The following is a 22,905-nucleotide window of genomic DNA, read 5'->3' as shown; positions in this document are numbered from 1 at the left end:
AGGAAATGAGCTAAGTAAATCCAAGATTGAAGTTTCATTTTCTGAAGTGCATCTGTTTGGCTCATATTCCCCCAAACCTCATCGTTCTGCCATGCCGGGTCTCATCTCAGAAGCAAAAGATGCAAGAACATAAATCAAAACAGCTCCTCCAACGAGCAGCTGTGGCAAACATGCTTTTAATTTGATTTTATAAAAAAATTAACTGCATCCCAGCAGGTCCTTGCCACAGCACTCCATGACATCTCCTTTCAGGATGTCCTTTACTGCCAGGTTTGGGGGGTTTTTGGGTGATGTCGCTGGGGGAAGTTAAACCAGCTGGTTTTTCAGAAGAAAATGAGAAGCACTGGATCGGGCCAAAAAAAGTAAAAGGGACAGCACGTTCCTGCAGAGGAGGTCACATCCTCCAGCACTCATTCCCTGTGATCATCTGGTCACTGCTTTCTGTGTTTGGGAATGAGGAAACCCAAAACTGAGGCAGGCTTATCATGGAGACAACCAGTCAACTGAAAACATTTATAGGGATGGCAAGTATTTTTTACACTTCATGTGCCACCAGCACAAGCAGCTGGCCAAAACTCTGCTTGAACATGTCCATGGTGGGATGCTGACTTGGGATCAGGCTGGTAGAAAAGGGGCTAACTTGTCCAAATTAGTCAAGTGGATGTCCATCACACCAACCACCAGAAATCCTGTCAGGCTCAGACACCTACAAAGCATTTGACATCAAGATTTAGAGAAATTTCCAAAGGAGGGCATTCATGTTCTCCACACCTAAGGACTGTGCTCACCAGTTCAGGTTTAAGGTGAAAAACACAGGCAGATGATTACTGGACCAAGGCCAACCAGATGTTAGGAAGTTTTAGTCCCATGAATTCTGCTGGCAAACATTCACAGGAGCATGAATGAGAGGAAAAACCAAGCAAGACCCAGACACACAGAAGCTTTCAAAATTAACATATGGATACTTTATGATGTGTTCAAATTGAATTTTGAATTGTTTCCACTGAAATTACACAAGTTGATGACTATGTTGTATGTCCCACTTAACTGCAAACGCTGATCTGGACTGATTTTGTCCAACTACAGCCTCCTATATCCCCCTCCCCTCTCTCTCAACATCCCACTAAATCTCTGAGGTTTCCCTTCCCTCCACACCACAACCAGAGCAAACGGAAGCACCGTTATAAACCAACACAAAGAATGATTCAATCAGATGAGCATTGAAGACACCAAACTGTCCATTAGGGCATTGAAAATACGAATTAAGAAAAATATAAAGCAGAGAAGGTCAGTAATGAGTTTATATAGAAACAGGATGAAGTACAAATACATACTTCATCTCCAGTAATATGATGAAGAACCTAAATTTTTTTTTTCAGATTCATCTTGAACATAGCCATGTCATGGGCTGGCTTTGCAAGAGGTTAACAGAGGGGAGCTCTCCAAGGGGTATCCTGGTGTTTTTTGCAAAGAATTCCCCTATAACACAATGATTCAATAGGAATTTTGTAACAGGACAGGAAGAAACCTCCTCCATCTATTAACTCTACTGCCATCTCTCTTCTAGTGCTCCCTGCCATCAGCTGCAAGACCACCTCTGGAAGCAATTTTCCCTCAGAAAGCAAAAAAACCCACACCACAATTACCAACACTCTGGAAAGTCACAAAGACACTTCAGAACTTAAGATAAATTTTATTCTCCCTCTTTCCAACACCAGCCACCTTCTGACACCAACCCCTTATGTCACTGAAGCTTTGAGGCAGCTCAACTTACTCATTCCATTCCAAGGCAGAAAGTGCTGGACCTCCAGGAGCCCTCTAGGATTGCAGGACGGACGAGAGGTTTTATTTGCAAGGGCAACAATCTGCTCCTGACCCTTGCCATCCTCCTCCTCCTCCACTCCAGGTCGTGTAGGCGCCGAGGGAACAGGCTGCACTTATTTCAGCAGGGCACTGGAAGCCCTGGCCTGACGTGGGATCTGCCCACAGACAGCGGATTCTTGACGCATTTTCTGCATGCACGCCATAGGCAGCGCCAGAAATACCGGCCACTCAGGGAAACAGGAAAATATTTCATTCCTGGGCTAGGGAAGAAGCCACCGAGCTAAATGAGGCTTTGTTCAGGGGCAGGAGTGCCTGGTCTCTGCAACAGGGGCAATTCAGGAATGCTGATAAGTGTGTTTTCCATGCATAAATAACCTACGTTCAAGCCCTACCGCTTTATCTCAGGGATGGATAAAGCCCTCGGTGGCAAGGCCCCAGTATTTGTCTACTCATTTATCAAGCAGGAGCCTTATTACAAAGGCTAATTCTAGTAGAGATTAGATTTCTCCTATGATGGAACGGACAATAACATCAGATATTCTTCAAACACCAGTAAATAAGATTAATGAAGTGCCGCTGCCATGGGCTTTCACCTCGACAATGCCTCAAAAAAACCTCATCCTGGTAGTGCCAAACAAATCTTTCTGAGGGTTTCATCATATTTCAGTGCATAGACATCACCTCGCTTCAGCTGGCCAGCAGCAACTACAAATAGCCTGCAGGAAGCCACCGATTTCCTGAAAAGAGGGTTAACTGAGAATCATAGGAAATAGAGAAAATTAAAGCTGGGTTTAACATCTTGAGTAGGCTGAGGAGGGAAAAAAATACAGCAGCAGCAGTACTGAGCACGTTCAGACACTTGGATCCATGCAAAATTAAATAAGACTCTTAAAAATCACAGACCTAACACAGAATTACCTCCTTCAGCACATCGTACCCAGGGCAGTGGCTTTCTCCAGGCAGTTTTCACATATAAGCACCTACAGGCAACCATCTAAAATCTTAATTAGAAATAAACCCAACTCAGCATTGAGATTCACTGAGTGCATCACAAGTTGCAGTACTTTGCATTTAAGTGCTCTCAGCTAAAGGGCTAACTGAAAAACTGAGCAGCAAAACAGAACTCTGCAATCAGTGAAGCTTCACATGCTCAACAGTTGTGCTGACTCATCAGACACAGGCAAAAAATCAACTCAGGGCTCTGCAGGAAACAATCTGAAATAAAAATGTCAATTTGATGATTTTACCAAAAAAAGTGGGGAGCTTGGTTTTAAAATGTCCTAAACTGTGACAAAATGTTGCACAACAAAAGGGAGGGAAAGCACAGAGTGACACGCAGACAGCAGGTGAAAAAAATTAGAAAAACTGCTGAAAAGGAAGTATTGTAGCAGCCCTCCAAAACCCCAGGGATTGCAGGAGATAGACACAGGACAAGGAGGTGATATAAAAACCATAACCCCATCCATGTGCTGCAGACCCTGTCACACACATGGAATAATCACAAGGACACGAACGTGTGCGTGAAACGGAAGCAAAAGAGGAATCAGAACAATCTGGTATTTAGAATGTCACTGTATGAATTAAAAATTGAAGGGGGGTAAATCCCTCCTTAAAAAAAAAAAAAATATTTAAAGCTCCCTTTGCAGGCACTTATGCCAGCCAGCAGAGCAGCTTCCCTCTGATCTGAGAAAGACAATTTTGACCTGCCAGGACATGGCAGCAAAAGTTTTTGTTTTATATGATTTTGTTTGCTTTTCTCTTGCAAGGGACCCCAATAGATCCTCACTGTATTAACTTTGCATTTTTAATCTGTACTCTGAGGCTCTTCCTCACATAGAACTCTCGATCACTATCAAGAGGTTGACTCCTCTGCCAGCTCAGGATGCTAGTCTCCAGTTCCAACCTATTCAGGAATGAAAAAAAAAAGGAAAATCACCACTTCTCATGATATTCCAAAAGTCTCCTGCCAGACATTAGGAAAAAATATCCTCTAAAAATGTATACATCCCTTTCATATTCTCTGCAGCTTTTCTCTCCTCTACATGACACTTACAAATGAGGAACCACAGTGTTCCAAGATTTACATCTCCTTGGTAGACCCTCCAGATCCATCTCAAACAGTAAAAGTGTTCACAACTTCACAACCTGGGACTGCAATTTGGGCACACACACAATACAATAAAAAGGTAGAAAAAGCCTAAAAATACTATTTAACACTGTAAATAATTTATAAAATAATATTAGAAACCCTACAAAACACTTGGAAATGTTCAAGCCCTTCAATTGGGAAAAAAAAACATAAAAATAAGAGTAGAACACATGAGGGTGTTCTCACATCAAGCCACCAGTAACATCCTGCAGGCTCTCCTAGGTCCTGGTGGCACAATCCTAAACTTGGTGGAGCTGCTCAGTCTTTGCTCCAAATGAAAAAAAGAGTTAGTCTTTCAAAGGTTTAGAGCCAATTGGTTGAACCAAAAACAAGGGAGAAGCATATGTATAGTCAGTTTTACCACGAGAATGAAGGAGAGGAGGGCAGGAAACTGTGCTGCACCATAGCCCTGAGCAAATAGTACCTCTACCTATGCCCTCAAGAAAAATAAAAATAAAAATTTCCTTCCTTGCTGAAGAATTTCCTAACTGCCACACTAAACCCCTGCATATCAGCTCTACCCCAGAAACCAGAAGTGAACAGACTGTTCTGCTGCTTGTGTCACTGACCTCAAAGGGCCTTTCCCAGCCCATCCCCGGCTGGGCAGGACCCTCTGGACATGCACGTGCCTTGCTCAAAGCAGCAAGAAGAAACCCTTCTTACCCTCAGCATGAATTCATCACATTTATCACCAATTCCCTTGAGATTTGGGAGCTCACCCCCTTCTGTTCATCGAGAGATCCCAGGACCAGAAAAACAGCCCTTGCTCCAGGAAGATCCTGGTTCAGCTCCAGTCTGGAAGTGCGGGCTGCTCCTTTGATGCCCTGCCAGTAGTGGCCTCCAGTGAGGAAGCCCAGGATGAGTCACACCACTGGCAGAAGGAACTTGCCAATCTGGATTGAAGCATTCAGATGAAGCTGTGGAGTTTTTCTCCCTGTTCTGCCATCTCCTTTTGTGCACAGCTATGCCAGTAATTGCACGGCAGCCCAGCAAAGGGGAAGCAGATATACCCGGCAGACATGGGGAGGGTTTGCCAACCACGGCTCTGCCCTAAAAACTGAGGGAAGAGGGTGTTAAGGGACTGAGGGGATCATTTGGGAAGAGCACCATAAAAGCTTTTCTGTTTTTTCACTGACTTGCACGAATTCCAATTTGGTTTTTCACTGACTTGGCGCTGGGGTTTATTGCTTTCCACACCTGCAAAGCTCTGAGCACAGAGCTTGTACCGTGTCTGCACCATATCTTCAAATACTGTATCCTCTAATCTGAGTCAGCTTATACATAAATCCAGGGAAAAAACTTTTAAACCCATAAGACAGCTGCAAGAAAAAGTTGAGCCCTAGTGGACTCTCCAACAAGGGATAAAACACGTACAAAACTGATCCATGTGACACGTACAAAGATGCAGGCAGTCTTTTTATGAAAACATAACATTATGACCATTAAAGACTTAAAATTAATTCCTTTTTCCCACAAAATCCATTTTAGTCAACAATGGGGCAAGCTATTTCTTTGCTTCATTCAGTCACAACCTACTGCAAGCCAAAAGCATGTTAAAGAATAAAAGCAGTAGCAACATCTCCTCTGTCTTTTCAGCTCAATTTGGCAATTCTGGCAATAAAGCTCTTAATTCAACATGTTCTTTACTTAAAATTGAAACTGCAGGACATCTGCTGTAGCTGCTGAGCTCGCTGTGCACCAGAGCATTTCAAGTCTTACTCTGTGCCTCTTTAACGTTGGGGTTTGGTTTTTTTTATCTCTCCAGCCCAACCTCTAATTTAAAGGAAACTGTGCTGGATGCTCTAATTGACCCCGTTCTCTTCCTTCCCCAGTTTGTCTCTATAATTAGCCCTTCCCAGCAAAGGGAATCAGCAACAAGACCTTTCTGAGCCCCACCCTGCAGACCACAGTGACTGCCTCGTATTGTTTTTGCCTGAAAATCAACAGCTTCAGGACAACAAAAGGTTTAAGAATTGAAAAAAAAAAAAAAAAAAAAAAAAAAGCAAGAGCGAATGTGTATTCATAATTTTTCAGCACATTATCGTGAGCAAAGCAGGTAACCCAAAATTTCACCTGCAACACTAATCCCTCAGCAGTACTTTGTAACATGAGCAAAATACTTGTTTTCCTCAAAATAACACACAGTTGCACAGCTGCCCACCCCAAATTCACATCCCCGAGACTTCCCCCGTGGATCTCAGCACATGCACCAAACACAGAAGATTCCAATCTCTGCTAAGGCACCAGAAGGCCCCACACCTTTTTTCTTGAGGAATTAAAAGGCATGTTGAGAATGAGGAAAGGAAATGCATTAAAAAAATACTCTTATCAGCAAGCAAATGCCACCATAGAGATTTTACTTCCCTACTTGCCTCTACAATAGGTGATTCCTACCAGGTGACTGGAGCTGGGTGTACTTTTAGGTATTAAGGGGGAAAAAAAGAAAGCAAACCAAAAAACTTACCACACCAGCAGAAAAAAAAACCCCAAAAAACCAACAAAAAAACCTAAAGGAAAAACAACCCCCCAAATCCCAGTTCAGATCCAGATTTCAGAGCTGGTGAGCACCAGGAAGCACAGGATGAAGCAGAAGATCCCAGTGACACCGGTGGAAACACACAGGATGATCTCAGGTCTAATATGGCCTAATCCAGGTCCTCAGTGCCACCACAGCACCTTCTGTCTCAGTCTTCCCTAAAGGATGATACCCCGGCTAACACAATCCAAAACTAAACCACAGGAATTTTCTGGTGAGTTTGGAGCTTTGTTTTCCTCCATGTTGCTTCCCCCATCCCCAAAGTTCCAAGGTAGCAATGGCCTGCTCCTGAAGAAGATGCCCAACAGGACAAGCATCTCAAGGTCTCTGGGTGTGCACCTGGTCCCCAACTCACTATTTTCTGCTCAATTCTCCCAATTGACTTTGCAGCTTTACAATCATTTTGCACCCACATTAGATTAGAAACCAAACAGGTTGAATTTTTTTATGATTTTGGTGATTAATTTCCCAGACTGACATTCTCTTCAAATCCATCAATGTCATTAGCTAAGAATTATCCCAGCAGTCCAGAGTTCCAGCCTCTCAAAGCACACCAACATGCATACCTGTGTAACAATCTGGAATTTCAACATTTAGACATTTAGAAAATTAAACTGCAGCTGGCAGGAGTCTGGCTAATAACGGCAGCACCTGAACCTGTAATGATCCTTCACCTAAGGAAAATTGTTCAAGTTTTTTGAATACCTGCCCCCTCGCAGCCCCTGAAGAGCATACCTGAAAAGAAAGTATGTAGATTAATGCTCCCAAAACAGAAAAGAAAGTTGACCCAGTCTTACAAGAAGAGAAAAAAAAACCCCAACACCTTTCTCAGTGCAGAGGATAGTCTGTGCTCAGGGGAAAAAACCTTCAAAATACACAGAAAAACTGCACCCACACCAATGCACATCCATGTCTCCAGGTTTTAATTTCCCATTATTTTTCTGAGATATTCTCTCAAGGATTCCACTTTTATTAAAAATACACTCAACACAAGACAGAAAATCACAATGTCCCCACCACACAGTCTAAACCATGAATATCAGGCTGAGCTACTTTCAGACTGAGTTTTCAAATTAATTTTTTCTGCAATTGAAAAAGTTTTCATGCAGGGCCACTTCCTTAGACTGCAACAACTGCATTAAGCATCTCATTTAGTTTTTGCTCCTCAGGTTTCACATCTTCCCCTACAAAACAAAAATGAAAGCAGCCTTCAAGCAGCTGAGCTGAAGAGAAAAAAAACAGGAGGAAACCCCTAATGTTGCTAAATCCAAGCCAGCAAACCCTGGGTGAGATTCACACCTTCCCTCTGTGGGAACAGGAAAATAGTCAAGCAGGGATTTTTTTTTTCCCTTGTTTCTGCAAAGACTTTTAGGTAGGAGAATGAATTCTCAATCCCTCAGAAATGGACCTTTCTGCTCATTTTTTCTCCTTACCCCATTTGCTGGAAGTGGTCTTTCTTGTTTTAATATCTTTTTTTCCTCATATTTATTGTATTGTTCTCCCCAGATGAACGGTAATGGCTCTTGAGGGGTATTGCAATCACAAAAATGAAGAAACACAGCATAGGACAGCTGAACTCAGAAACAAAACACTGGAAGGCAGCAGCTCCCACCTGGAATTACAAAGAGAATGGAGCCAGGAACAATGCCCAAGTCCATGTCTTTTCCACAAAACTCGTGGGACAAGGAAAAGGCAACAGCTGCCAAGTCATCTTCCTTGGCAAGTTATTTCTTAAAGATATAAGAAGAAGAAATACTGCTGCTAATGTTTATCAATGCTAATAAACTCCTTAATCAAATCCCTGTGGACTGCAGTGAGACCAGAAATGCATTTGGATCAGGGAACTACATTTTGGAAGGAGTGCTCTGACAAGTCATGGTGCACTTGACAACCCCTGGAGTCAAGCGAGGTTAAGCAGCAAAAGGATTTGTGGATTCAGACAGACTCCTCCGTCACTTTTGTTAAAGTTCATTCTCTTCATAGCTGAGGGGAACTCTTAAGATTCCTCATTATCTGCTGCAGGCACCTCAAACCTGACCTCTGCTCTGCATTGTCCTGCTATCTCCTTGCCTACCTGCCAGGCACGGTGAAGTGCCTCTGGATAAGATTATCCCCAGCTCCCCTGCCAGGGAAGGCCGGCGCCTGCCTGTGCGGGGTGTTTGTGCCAGGGCTGCCCGGGAAGGAGGGAGCCCAGAGTGCCCTCCTTGCTCAGCCACACGTTTCACCACACTCCACAAATGTGGGGCCCCAATCCCAATGGAGGCGCCTGGGCCCCGCCGCATCCCTTGGCAGCGGGGCTGGATCTTTATTTTCGGATGAAAAGAAGCAAAAGAAACAGTGGCTCTGCTTTTAAACATCTCTCCAAATGCTTTTGTTGAGCTGGAGTGGTTCAGCCATCCTTGCCACCACCAGCAGCAACAAATTCCATATAATGACGCCTCATTTATGAAGCAATTGGTGAATTACGGAGCGGAGACTGGCTCTTCTGCGCTCAAAGAAACCTCCAGAAGGGTTATTTACCCACATAACCTCCCTCTTCTAAAACACTCATTTATTTCAAAAAATCATTACAAATTGCTCAGCATTGTTTTAATCAAGCACAACATTTCTAACGATCCACTGTGGTCTTTTTTTTTTTTTTTTTTTTTTTTTTTTTTTTGCCTAATGGGACCACATTCCTTAACAATTAAATCATTTACTAATTCCTCCCCAGGGAGGCTGTCCTGTGCACCCAACAAGCACAAACCAACCTAACAGTTTATAGACAAGTGCCATAAAAGTTTAAATGGCAACATTTAGGAGAATTTTTATTTTGGTCTATGTATTTACGTGAAGTATGAAAAGACAGTAGCATTACGGAAGTCTACTAAAGTAAATATTTTCAGTTAACTTGTTTTAAGTTCATCCCTCAAAACCAACCGTGTAGATGCTGAATACAATAAAAGAATTCTTGGCGGTCTCTCAAAAGCGTTCGTAGTCTGAGCTGGTTTTATAGCTCAGGTTTTCCAAAGATGGATCTATCTGGATTAAACCCTCCTCTTCCATCAATGCTCAGCCATGATACAGCATATCCAGGATTCTCTACCTTTTTAAAGGTCATGCTTTGCAAGAAATAAAAGATAGTTCGAAGAATTTTGATTTGAAAACAGCACAGAGGTTTTCAGATTATCTGTGCGTGATGGATAAAAGCCAAGACCTGGAACAGGCATCCAAAGAGTAACCCTAGAATTCAAGGTTATCTGGGTGATTCAAGGAGAAGAGACCAGCAAATAAGGCCCAAAAATTATATTGAAACCCACATATTTTGGCTATTTTTTTAAAGCTACATTTTTCCTTTGCTACTTCATGCAGCATCCAAGCAGGACAGCCCTCTGCTCTGCTCCCCACTGCTCCTAAGAGGGATTTGCAGTAACTCCTGCGAGTCACTGGGATGGCAACCAAGATGATTTTTCCAAGAGAAGCTGAGCAGACAGAACCACCAAAGCTATCAGGGCTGAAAGGGTCCAGTCTAGCCCTCCCCTCAAAGGGGACCCTCTCTACACAGAGCCAGCCTATCCCCAGGGGCTGTAACACCAACAGGGATTTCATAAACATCCTCCATGACCTGGCAGAGATCTTTAAAAGCACACCACAACCCAACAGAGAGATGACAGGGGACCACAGCAGGGCAATGCCTGCATCTTGTTTTAAGTCAGGCATGTAGCTGCAAAAAAAAGCAAGATATCTCTGCAGGTGAGTGAAATGAGAGCTTGGATGAGACACAGCTGGCTGAGCTCCTCACGTATGCTCTCACATCAACAGACAAAGGATCCAACTAAGGAATATCAATATTCCTTGGGAGGATATAGAGACTGATCTCAAATGGTCCAAGCAAACCTCAAGATTGTATCTGGGTGCTTAATGCAGAGACAGCACAGGGATCTGTACCCAAACCTGGACACAGTGTGTATCTGCCCAGGATAACTGGCTGCCTCATCACTCCTATCTTCTTTGTCATTTCAATGCCTATCAATGTGATGGCATTGAAATGACCCAGCCTCACTGCCATCCTGCCCCAAGCATCCTCAGTGCACCACGGTCTTTCCACTCCTCAGCCCCATCTCCCTTGGCAAAAAATTTGCCTGGCTGAAGGCCACGCTCTGTCCCTTCAAAGGAGGCTCTTAGCAAACTCTAAAAAAGAGCTGACAAAAAACATCAAAAGAGCCCAAAACTATGACCCATGGCTTTGTCTGACCATGGTTTGGCATGGTATGAACAGCCAAAGGCATATGAGAACCCTACACAAAGAGAAAGCTCATCCCTCTCCAAAAGGATGCCTGTCCCTGCCTAGTGAAAAACTGCAATGCAAGACTTGAACAGCAGAAAGTAATCAGAAGGATAACAATAATCCTTAAAGGACAGGTATTTATTTTATTTTTGCCTAGAAAATCTCTGAGGAGCTTCCACCAAAACACTGTGGAGCCACTTGGCCAGCTTCATGCTGATTACCAGCAAATGGACGTGGACTATCCCTGCTCTTCTCCCAAAATTAACTTCAGCCAGGCCAGATCCTCTTCCAGCTGGAGCCTGTGACTATACCAGCTTAATGAACCCATGGAAAGGCAGTGGGAAGCAGCAGTTTCATAGGCTGCAAGAGGAACATGACGCTCTGCAAGCAGTGGGTCACGGATGATCTCATTCTACTGGGACACTTCCCACCTAATACAGCTCAAACCACCTCATTTCCCTTCTCCTCCTGCAGCCCACAAACCACAGGTGGAACACAACTGACAAGAGATGCTTAAAGCCATGAAAAACTCGATCTGACTTTGCAGATGATCCTGCTGGGAGCAGGATTTTGGACCAAGTGACCTCTGGAGTTCCCTTCTGACCCAGGTGAGCCTATGTTTGTCCATCAGAGGTAGCATTAAGATCATGGGGGTTTTGTTAGGGATAAAAAGCCATTGCAGCAAAGACGTGGAACTCTCACCTCACCTGTAAGATTTTTCCACAGGTACCTGTGAAAAAGGGATCCATAGATTCCTCCCCTCAGACAGAAAAACGCTACCACAAGATCTAACAAAACCACAACTCCTGATAATATTTTAAAAACAGACACAAAAATTAATTCAATTCTAAAAATCTATGTTCAGTAGCCTTCCCTCCGAAATTTCATAGTTTCTGAGGTCAAGTGGTTAGAGTTCCACTTTTAAAAGTTTAATTCCAAGACAAAGAGGTTAAGACATCAACACAATCACAGGAGTGAAACATACATGTCACCATGGGGTTCAACCTGTCAAATGCAGCACAAGATTTAATATTAAAGAGTCACCAAAAAAAAAAAAAAAAAAGACTATTCCATTTCCCTTTTTTCCTGTTTTTATCCATTATCTGGCAAGAGTTTCACATGTTTGGTTTCTATAGTCTCAACTCTGAACACCTGTGCCTTCACACATATACCCAAAACCTATGGAAAAATTTGACCTGTGTAAAAGAAAAATAAAATTCCACAAAAACAACCTCAATTCCAATGATCCATAGATGTCCCATCAGCATCATTTTGTCCTTAAAACTTCAAAAGAAACCCAAGCTTTGTAATAATGCCACCCATCTAACCTGAAAAGATATCAGAGTATTTTTGCAGCATGAAGCCCAAGGAATTACCAAGCTTCTCCCAAGAGCAGGGAATCACCCAGACACATCCCAAATCTGCAATGCTACTGCTTTTGTCCAAAGGAATGCTAGAGAAAGTCTCCAATTTGCAAACTTGAACCGTGATCCTTTAAATATTTATGCTCATGTTTACTTTGTCGAGAGGGGAGAAATCCCGTTCACTCCAGAGGAAGTGGAGCAAACGTCGGCACGCAGGACAAAGCCTGAGAAATTCAGATACTCTTTTAAATCTCAAAACAAAAAAACCCACCACGTTCCAAAGCTGAAACCTGCAGCCTGCCCATCTCAGGGAGCCAAAGTCCAGGTCCAGGCTGGGAGCTTCACCAATGACACAATAAATGAGCCTTCAGCCCCGGTGTTTCGCGTGCAAGTGGGAACGCAAATTCCCTTTTATTTACAAACTGAGGGGACGCAGGAATTTCTGAAATCAAGTTTGACCGGCTAAGATGCTTGCAGTGGTTCAACGACCTTGTTTGCTCTCTCATAAATGTATTTTTAAAGGAATTGAGTTCAAAAGTTGCACGGTTTAGAGCAAGAACTAGAATGGGACAGAAAATGGCCACGCTACTCACCAAAATTAACCACCCCAAAGGACTTCAGAAACTCTCTGGTCACACTCGAATGACAGAATCCCAGACTGGCTTGGGCTGGAAGGGACCTTAAAAGCTGGTCTTGTTCCACCCTCTGCCATGGGCAGGGACACCTGCCACTATCCCAGGTAGTTCCAAGCACTGTGCAACCTGGCCTGGAACACTTCCAGTGATGGGGCAGCCACAGCTGCTCTGGGCAACCTGTGCCAGGGCCTCACCACCCTCTCAGCTAACCTTCTTCTCAGTACCCCATCTAACCCAACTCTCTGGCAGTGGGAAGCCATTCCCCCTGGTCCTGAAACTACAGCTCCTGATGAAGAGTCCCTCTCCAGCTTCCTTGTACACCCCTTTCAAACACTGGAAGTTTGCTCCTGGTTTCCCCAGACTTGAGGTATTTAAACTGCAGGCCTACAGGACACTCGTGGTCTCAAGGCTGTGATGGTGAGCCCTGGCCTTCCTTGCCAGTTTGGTGGTGCCAAGCTGCAAAACCAATGGAGGGACCAGCACTGTGCCTGTGCTCCCAGTACTCCCCCTGTTGACTTCCAGGCATGGGAAGGAACAATCTGTTCTTCCATCCAGAGAAGAACACTGCTCTCCCAAAAATGAAGCAGGGGATGAAGATTTCAAGTCCAGCCATACTTTGACATGAGCTAAATTAAGGCTGCACTCGAATTTCACATTTCCCAAGTGCCCAAACTCAGGTGCATGACATTCTCAGGGGTTTTCCTGCAAACCTGATCAATGCCCACAAAACACACCATAAACATCCCAGGTATAAATAATTTAGGCATAAAGCATTCAGATTTGCCTAGCAAAGGATTCCAAAGGTTTGACTGTCTGAGTGGTTTAGTACTGGTGTTTGTGAAAGATGCTGTAACAGCAGTAGTCGTATCGGGCATTTGATACCTTGAATCTGAAAATGCAGCTTCCCCACCCAAAATAAGGAGGAAAAAAAAGCTTAAAATGTGGAGTTTACAAATCATGACAGGAGCAGTGGATGCAGAGAACAAATAACTTCACAAAACAGATCTACATTTTAAATACATGATGAATTCCAATAGAGCTTTTTCCAAGTGCTGCTGATGGACACCAGGCCTTTCAACACAGAGGAAAAAATCTCTAAAGCCACCCTGATATATGCATTGATCGCAATAAATACGTAAGTAAATAAAAAATTAACTACAAATATGAAGTTGCATCATCGCTGACAGCCCAGGAAACAAAAGCTTATCAGTTGTGTGCTGGGGCTGCTGAATTACCTTCCCTGCCATCAGCAGCCTGACTGACAGCTTCAAAAATGGTCTTGGGGATCAAAAATTACAGCCAGAAGGGAAGGCAAAGGCTGGGAGAGCCTTAATGAGGGGAAAAGGCATGGAAAACCCTCTTATTTTAATTAAATCAAACATAAAAATGAGAAAAGCCATTGAAATGGGTGAGTTTACTCAAGGACATAGGTGAAATTGTATGACTGCATGGCAAGGGGCTTCAGGCTGTGACCTAGCCAGAGTTTATGGATAAGGTCAGATTTGTAAGGTCGTGCTTAAGGATTCACAGCCCATCACCGCAGCATCCATGCACCTCTCCATGGGAACACAACACTCCCCTGTCATTTCCTAGCAGTCCCATGGGAAAAGAGTCAGGAAAGCACTTGAGCCGGCCAGAAACCCAATTCTCCACCTAGCAATCTATTCACAGAGCGATTTATTACAGCGCTTGGTTATCGACTGAGCGAGGCACCGCGCCGGTTTTCCTCCCGTAGCAGCAAATCTCCTTCCTCTCCCGCTACGTGATTATTTTTTTGATCCGCCGATGGGCAGGGACCGCGCTGCAGCGCGGGATGGGAAAGCCATGATTTCTGCTGAGCTCACGCTCCCCACTTTATCACCCTCGGCTTGGTTTGGGGATAGGAAAACGTAAATGGAGGAGGAGGAAGCCGATCGAGAAGCAGAAGGGCGGCCAAAAGCCCGGCTCCGAACTCGCGGCAGGTCCTAGCGCAGGTCACGTCGGAGGGGTTTATTTTTTTGGGATAAAGCAAAGGCCGTTTTAGCTACGTTTAGGAAAATTCCAGAAAGAAATATCGACTCTTTTAACCTGCGGAGGAGCAGTGCTCCCACGGGGGTCCGGCGTGCCAGGGTGGGAACTGCCGTGAAGTCCGACGCTGTGCTAAGCACAGCCCGGTATAGCTCATTCCGACGGGTGGGAATGGCTGGCGGGCACTCGGGAACGGCTCTGCGTGGCGGACCGGGCTGCCGGAGCCGCGGGCCGTCCGCGGGCCACCGCGACCTGCTCCCGTCGCGATGTCCACAGCCGTGGCCTCAGGGCTATGCCACACTCAGGGCGACAGCCCACGGCCCCACTGCTGACACAGGGGACGCCTCTGAGGTAAATCTCCTCCCTCCCAGGCTGGTTTTTCCATGTTCTGTGTGTCCAACGCACCCGCGATGGGGGTGAGCGGCACCGGGCGGCGAAACCCCGTGCACGGGGCGGAGGGGAGGGGGGGGAACGCGGGGCTGCCCTGCACGGCGCACCCACCGGGGGCGGCTCAGGAGGGGAGGATCCCACACCACCGGGAGGACTCCGCGACACCGGGCAGACCCCACGACGCGGGGGAGACTCGCCCTCCTCCGCCGAACAAAGGCTCCCGCCGGCCCCGCGATGCTCCGGCGGGGTTCGCCTCACGACCCCCGCCCCGCCGCTCCCACCTCACGCGCGTACCGGAGGCCCCCGCCCCGCCCCGCTCCGCTCCTCGCTGCCGCCGCTTACCTGGGTGTCGGGGCGCGGCGCATCCCTCGCCCGCAGCCGCAGCCTCCGCCGCTGCTGAGGGGGTCCCGAGGGTCGTTGGCTGAAGGAGGTCGGTTCTGAACCGATGTCCCGGGGGTCTGCGCTGAGGACGGTCGGTTCTGAGGAGTGTCCCAAGGGTGAGTGCTGAGGAGGGTCCCGGGGGTCGGTGCTGAGGGAGGTCCGAGGGTCCCGAGGATGGGTGTTGAGATGGGTCCCGGGAAGGAGGGGGGGACGGGGGGTACGGACGGACGGACGGACGGGCGCTCCCTCCTCCGCCGCCGCCACCCGGGCGCTGCCCGACTGCCCGCGCGCGCGCGCCGCTCTCACGCGCCCGCCCGGCGGAGGCAGGCAGGGGGGAGGCGCGCGCACTGCCGCGCCCCGCTGTGGGCACGCCCACTGACACGCCCCTTGAATACGCCCCCTGAATACGCCCCCTGTCGTTACGACGCGGCCGCTTTACGGCGGTGCGAGGTAACCGAGCGGCGGCGGCGGCGACGGGCGATGAGGCGGCGGGTGAGACCCGGGGGGCACGGGAGGGGACGCGGGAGGAAAACGGGGGGACACGGCGGGACACGGCGCCAGTAAGGTCCCAGAAAGGAGCGGACGCTGGGCGCCCTGCCCGGGGGTCGCGCCGGCCGCCGCCGTCGGAGGTCGGTGCTGGCCGGCCTCGGGCCCAGAAGCCTCAAGCCCGCATTTTAAGGGGATAAAAGGGTAAAATGAGCAAGGGAGTGGAGGTGTGTTATAGTGCTGCGGGTGGTCCCTGCTCCCACCCCAGCCAGGCCCTAACTCTGCGCCTGGGCCGGCTGCACCCTCTCCTGGCCCGTAATTCCCGGTTATTCCCAGAAAAGCAGCGATGGGCTGAGCGGGACCTTCCCGGGGCTGCTGGCGCGCTCTGATCCCGGGCCCGGAGTGCCTGGACACGTTCGGGGTCAGGCTCGGGGTCAACACGTGGCTCCTCCTCCTCCGTGGGGCGTGGGACACCCCAAATCGCTTCCCCTGACCGAATTCCTGTGACCTCCAGGTCTTTCAGGCGAGTTACATTCCCTGCCCGTGCTTCCCGCTGCTCCCTGGATCAGCCCCTCTCTGTGGGAGGTGAGAGGTGAGTGCATCGGGTCGGGTTCAGGATCGGAGCTGGGATCCCATTGGTGCCTCTGGGACATTCCCGGTGCCCTCGCTCATCCTCAGGCGTTCTGCTCGCCAAGGAGGTTTTTTCTTGTTAAACTCCAGGTTTTGGTCAACCCCATCCTGGAGAGAAAAAAGCATTGTATGTTGTTCCTGTGGCTCTTGGTTTCATGCTGTGACACCAGGAGAGGTTCTGAGTTTGGTTGCAGAGTCTCTGGTTTGGGGAATTAGTCCAGAACAGAGAAGTTTGTGTATAGTGAGCACAGAGCTTGGAGTATTTTCCTCTGATTTCAGCACTCATGGCCTGTTGAACCTTCAGAAGTGGGATGTTCTTGTATCATACAAGAATGATAACCTACAGCTGCAGAGAGATCAATCTTTAACAAAAAAGGAGACAGCTACGCTTCTGTTCTGGTTGAATTGTTTAATTTTCCGTGAATTTTTCCTCTGGCTCTGTCAGGAAACACGAAAGTCCAGAGATTCAGGTGTCGCCCAGCCTGGCTCCTGCTGGTAAATAGAAATGAATGTTCCTTGTCTGATCTTGCTCCATTAACAACTATCCAGACATGGTATCTAAACCCCACATTTCCAGGAAAAGTGAATGGAAAGTTAAACCATAAGGTGTTTTACTCTTGATCTTTAAAAGACAAAACCTTCTCTGTCCTTCCTCCTGCTCCCTGATGAAGTCTGGATTTTTTGTGTGACTATTTTCCTATTTACCTCCATGTTCTTTAAATTAGGAACAGGACTCTAGTGACATGTCACCCTAAACTATTCACTCTGGAGGTTCTTAGCACCTTTAATTTATTAAAATAGACTTTAGGAATCTGATTCATCCTTAGTTCACGCTCCTGTTGCTCTGTCACTGCCTTTTTATGCTCAGTTACTGAGGAGTCTCATTCCTTGGCTCTCAAGTGCCTTCAACAATTACCTGCAGAGTGTTGTTGTCTTTAATGGTGTGAAAATGACAGGTTTGGGGTGGTTTTTGGTCAAGTGCTGGAAAACACAGGCTTTGCATTGCGTCCGGACACGAAGGAGCCCCATCCATTTATGGATTGAACTCGCACTGATGCCAGCAGCTAATTTGTTAAATTATTATAACTTCAGTGAGGAAAGCTTGACATCTTGCCCTATTGATGCAGCACAGCACCATTTTCAAATCTGTCAATGAAATGATGGTGTTTGTATGGAAGTGCTCCTTTCTCTCTCCCCGGTTTCCTCGTCTCAGCATTGCAAACGGGGCAGCTGAAATCCCTTGGAGGAGCTGAGGATTCCAGGGAGTTTGCACAAATTCCAACTACTAATATGCAAATAAAATGAACCAGCAAGACACTTGTTGGCAACCTCCAGCAAATGTTCCAGGCCTGTGCCAGTATTTATTCTTATTTTTATGGAAACTGAACAGAACGTGCCTGAGCCTTCAGGAAGAGAGTCCTGGCTGTGGCTGAGCAGAGCTGCTTCCAATCCACATCGGGATTTCAGCGCTCCTCACAGGCTCGGATCTACGTCCTGGCTCCTCTGCAGATCCATCTTTAGCTCTTATGGGAGGTTCTCCCTAACAAAGCCACCTCTCCAGTGGCTTTTCACAGTCCCACCACTTTGTTTTGGTCCTCTGCTTACCTGACCTGGCTCTGAGGCAGCCTCCCAAGGGTTTTCCTTGGAGCTGCATGTGATGAGTCATCCCACAGAACTCACAGGCAGTTTCACAAATACCAGATGGCAATAAAATTAAAAGTAGTAGCTAGTGGCAATTAAGCACTTGCACTCTCCTTCCTGACTGGAGGAACCTGCCAAATGTCATGGCAGGAAAAAAAAAAAATAAAAGACAACTGTGTTTCTGCAGAGTGGAAAATTAACAGAGCACGGGACACACGCTTCCCAAGCCCTTAATCCCATTTGGATGGAGTGGAAAACTATTGGCTGGACTTCTACATGTCCAGGAGAAGATGAAGCAGAAAGAACACAATGTAAAGGAAAATCTGGGGCATTTCATGGGCACATACAAGAAGTATTTCAGCAGTGCCCATGCTAAACCCCCACACAGGATATTTGGAGGATGTCCAGATCTTTAAACCAGGCTATATTCGGGCAGGCTGAGGAGTTACTGGGATTCCTTTGGGATTTCTTGTTTTTATACTACAAGGGTTTGCACCACAAGCTGGGAAATAGTTGGAGCTCATTAAGGTCGGAAGCGTGTCCAAATACCATTGTGTTTGGCTCAGCACAAACAAGGGCTGTTCCCTTCCTCTGGTGACTCCTGCTGCTCGGCATCTCCAGGATCCACCAGGCACACACAAACGCTCACGGGCTGTCTCATGGCCCAAGCACTCACCTCGACCCTTCCTTCCGACCTGTTACACATGGACCATGGCTCATCCGTTCTGCTCCTTGCCTGTCACGTGCCAGGGGATCTTGCCAACATTTTTGACAGATAAATCCCTTCATTTATGCATCCCAGGCCAGGAAGGGTTATTCCTCGTGATTCATGTCACAATAAGAAGTGTGAATCTACTTCTTCCTAACTTCCTTCCTTCCATTTACTTCATTCTTCTTTATCATGATGAAAAATTTGTGGCTTTATAGTGAATTGTATTAAAGTTATCTTACCATTCTGAGGTTTCACACGAGGCTTTCAGAAATCTGAAGATGTTTTTGTGCTGCCTTTGGGACAGAGGAGGGAAGGATGAGGCCAAAACCAGCTCCATGTCATCAGTGTCCCAAGTTGTGGCATTTCCAGCCCTGTCCTGGCCAGGAAAGGATCTAGAGGCTGAGGATGCATCACAGCACTGAGGAGCCTGGAAGGGCTGCAGGGTGTGAGAGCTAAAGGAAAACCAGGGTAGATACAGGAGCTCTAAATCAAATTTCCCCGTGGAAAATCTCCTGAATCCTACTCTGGCTATGTAGAGAGTTGTCATAAAGTTTCCCACGGTCAGGAACTGGTTTGTTTGTGATCTCGTCCTGCTTTGTTACTCCTTACTCACAGCTGTGCCTCCTGTGCTGGCGGCCCAGCAGGTTCTCCTGGAACAGGTCGTGCCTCTGGCACAGAGCTGGGGCACTCTGTGCTTGGAGAAAGGGACCATGTGTCTGTCAGACAGCCCAAAAAGGTTTGATGCAAAGAACTCCAGTGCTTGTCACTGCTCAGTAAAACACTGAGACACGCAAACACCACCTGACTTTTGGATCACTCCTGGTTTCTGTGCAGGAACTGCTCTGAAACTCCTTTGTTGTGAGGTTCAGATCCTCAGGATGGAAGGCTGATCTCATTGGAGCCACAGTAGGTAGCTGTTTAACCCAACACTGGGTGTTCTCCATCTGCTCGTGGTCCTGCAAATATCCATCTGGGAATACTACTGCTGAGAAGGAACTGGAGGTGTTTGCTGGGCTGTATCCTGGCTGTGATGCAATTCCCACCCCGTGTTCCCTTTGTCTGTTGCAGCTCTGGCGGTGCCCCGGAGCGGCGCAGGATGGATCCCGTGGTTCTCAGCTACGTGGACAGCCTGCTGAGGCAGTCGGACGTGGCGCTGCTGGAGCCTCCCAACTGGCTCAACGACCGCATCATCGGCTTCGCCTTCGAGTACTTCGCCAACCAGCAGTTCCAGGAGTTCAGCCACCGCGTTTGTTTCATCAGCCCCGAGGTGGCCCAGTTCATCAAGTGTGCCCTTAGTCAGGAAGAAATAGCCATATTCCTCCAGCCCCTGGACCTTCTCTGCAAGGAGCTGCTGTTCCTGCCTATCAATGACAACTCCAGCCAGGCCGCTGGGGGCACCCACTGGAGCTTACTGGTTTATTTCAGGGACAAGAAGTGCTTTGCCCATTACGATTCCCACAGTAAATGCAACTCTGTCCACGCCAAGCAAGTGGCAGGGAAACTGGAGGCCTTTCTGGGAAAGAGAGGGGGCAAAGCCACCTTTGTGGAGGAAAAGGCGCCGGCACAGCAGAACAGCTACGACTGTGGGATGTACGTGATCTGCAACGCCGAGGCTCTGTGCCATGGCTACTTCCAGGGCCGGATGGAGCCTCTGCTGCAGCTCCTCACCCCCTCCTACATCACGCAGAAGAGGTCAGAGTGGAAAGCTCTCATCACGAAACTGGCACAGAAGTGATGGGGATGTACCTCCAGCCCCCCAAAAACTGCCTTCCCAGTCCAAGAGGCAGCACCCCCAGTGCCTGAGGGAGATGCCCATGCACAGGATTGTCCCAAAGAAAAAGAATGTAACCCCTCTAGCATGGCTACACCCCCCAAACACGCCATTCCCTCCAGGAAAAGCCTTATTCTCCTCTTGAAAGCACCGGCCTTTCAACTTCTAATGTCAAGAGTCACTTTGCTTTCAAAGAAACCCTCTCCATGGTAAATTTTTACAGTAACTGCTCTGGCAAAACAGGTTGCTAGAGACTTCTCCACCTGTGCCCAGCAGGCAACACACCCTCATTAGGTGGCTTTAGTTGGCTCCAGGCATTGTCCTTCCACCAAGCCAGGTTTAGCAAATGCTCTTTAAACCCAAGCCCCCGAGTGCTTTATCGTGGACAGTTCTAATTTGTGCCTCCTGCTAATGGTATTGGAGAAATGTAGGATTTAGAAGCCAGGATTTTGTACCCCTGAAAATCTGACATTGAGATGTCACTGCAAAAAGATGAGACTGCAAGGAAATGCTACAATTAACTTAAGAACAGGGCAAAATCAAAGTCATTTTTCATCAGCCAGGTGCTCCTCAGCCACACAGCAATGGCTTTTTTTGGTCCCCCGCCCCTGCTTGCTCTTATTGCAAATTAAAACCCGACTCTGAACTGCTGCAAGATTAATAGGAAGCTGAGAAAGTCAATTCTAGGAAAAGAAACTTAATTGAGATGAAAAGCAACACTCACTCTTTGAAGTTTGGTGTTTTTCATTAGGATTTTAGGTCGTCTCTGTGCGGGGAGGGTTTGTCAGTGCTCCCCAACCCTTGTTAGCGGTCGCTGCTCATAACACAAAACCAGTTCTGTTACTTGAGAGAAAAAAAAAACACACTAGGGAGAACAGAAGGACAGAGTTTGAGGTATAAAAGCCAAAGATAACTGCGGGCTCCTTGAAGTCCTTAATGCACTTCAGAAAACTGAAACACTTCTCTTCCTGTGCTGGATGATGACTGGGATCACGGAGTGAATCCTCTCCTTAAAGACAGGCTTAGCAGTGTGGAAAATAAAAATTAAAGTGAGATGTCATTGCAGGATAAGGAATAATCTCTCACCTGGTGAGAAGCAAAGAGCAGGTTGCTCAGGTGGTGTCTAGCCGACAACCACACCCCTACCTGAGAAGGGAAATCCGGGTTAAAGACAACCCTGGAGGAAGGATTGTTTTTAACCTGGAGCTCTTCACCACTGATGTGTGCAACAGCACAGAGGGGATAGAGGGCTTCACTTCCCCTTGCTCCACATGAATGTCAAGAAATCAGCCCAGGCTGCTCCAAGACACCCTCATGGCAGCACTGGGGCCTGACAAGGGTTGGGGCTGTTCCCCTCCCTCCTAACACTGCCTGGACAGGAGAGCAGCCTCCAGCACCAGCCCTCCCTGGAAAACCCACTCAGCTGGAGCCAGAACAGGATCCAGCTGCTGGCTGAAGGGGATTCCCTTTGGACTCTGAGGGGCTTTGCCAAAGCAACATCACTGCCACTCCCAAATCCCAAATAAAACTCAGACCAAACTGTGTTTCCTGGCATAATCCAGTCCTTGGTGTCCCTGCTCATGCTGTGGTGCAGAGTGTAACAGCATGGTGGCTCTGACTCATCCGTCTGACAGAGCTGCCTTGGCTGATTTAATCTCCCAATCCTATTTTTAGATTGGCTTGGGCTGGGGAGGGAGGAAGACAGAAGATGGGACGGTGGGTGTGACATGGGCAACAGCAGGGGGATGTGACGGCAGGGGCTGTGCTTTACCAGCACCACCCTGTGCTCCTCATTGCTGTTTCCAGGCCAGCAAGGTGAGTGTCCAGGGATGTTCCCTGCACCTGAGGCTTTTACATGGCATTTCTTTACACAAAGAAAAGCAAATAGGCTCAAGCAGGACTTAATTGGGAGAGCCAACATGCACCAAACCAGGCAAGCAGACACCAGATGGGAAACAAAACCAGAGCCTTGCAACCACATCCTGGCAGCAGAGACCTCCCAAAGCACACAGTGGGTTCATCCCAGTGCTCCTCCAAACCTCCTACATGTCACTGCACCCATGGCTCATCCCACCACTGGCTTTAACCAGGGAGTCTTGAGAGGAGACCACA

General features: G+C 47.4%; 2 protein-coding genes across 9 annotated transcripts in view; one reads left to right on the top strand and one right to left on the bottom strand.

Annotated features, from left to right (window-relative positions):
* MYO9A (myosin IXA) overlaps window positions 1–15,649 on the bottom strand; it is a 174,520-nt gene extending 158,871 nt beyond the window's left edge. For all 6 annotated transcript variants that reach the window (XM_084213577.1, XM_084213578.1, XM_084213579.1 and 3 more), the window contains exon 1: window positions 15,515–15,649. The gene's annotated coding sequence lies outside the window, so the exon portion shown is untranslated. The remainder of the gene's footprint in view (window positions 1–15,514) is intronic.
* On the top strand, window positions 15,613–22,318 carry SENP8 (SUMO peptidase family member, NEDD8 specific). Of its 3 annotated transcripts, none has more exons than XM_084213584.1 (3): window positions 15,613–15,669; window positions 16,554–16,631; window positions 20,091–22,318. In XM_084213584.1, exon 3 carries the CDS (start codon window positions 20,119–20,121, stop codon window positions 20,755–20,757), a length of 639 nt encoding a protein of 212 aa, XP_084069710.1. In that variant the 5' UTR covers window positions 15,613–15,669; window positions 16,554–16,631; window positions 20,091–20,118; the 3' UTR covers window positions 20,758–22,318. The 3 variants fall into 3 exon arrangements, with proteins under 3 accessions (XP_084069710.1, XP_084069711.1, XP_084069709.1); XM_084213583.1 differs by lacking the exon at window positions 15,613–15,669 and adding an exon at window positions 15,977–16,045; XM_084213585.1 differs by lacking the exons at window positions 15,613–15,669; window positions 16,554–16,631 and adding an exon at window positions 15,976–16,045.
* Window positions 22,319–22,905: the final 587 nt, after the last annotated feature.

The sequence above is a fragment of the Fringilla coelebs genome, assembly GCF_963513975.1.
Source record: "Fringilla coelebs genome assembly, chromosome: 12".
In the NCBI taxonomy this organism is placed as follows: domain Eukaryota; kingdom Metazoa; phylum Chordata; class Aves; order Passeriformes; family Fringillidae; genus Fringilla; species Fringilla coelebs.
The sequence above is the reverse complement of the archived record's forward strand: the minus strand, read 5'-3'. Positions and strand labels throughout refer to the sequence as shown.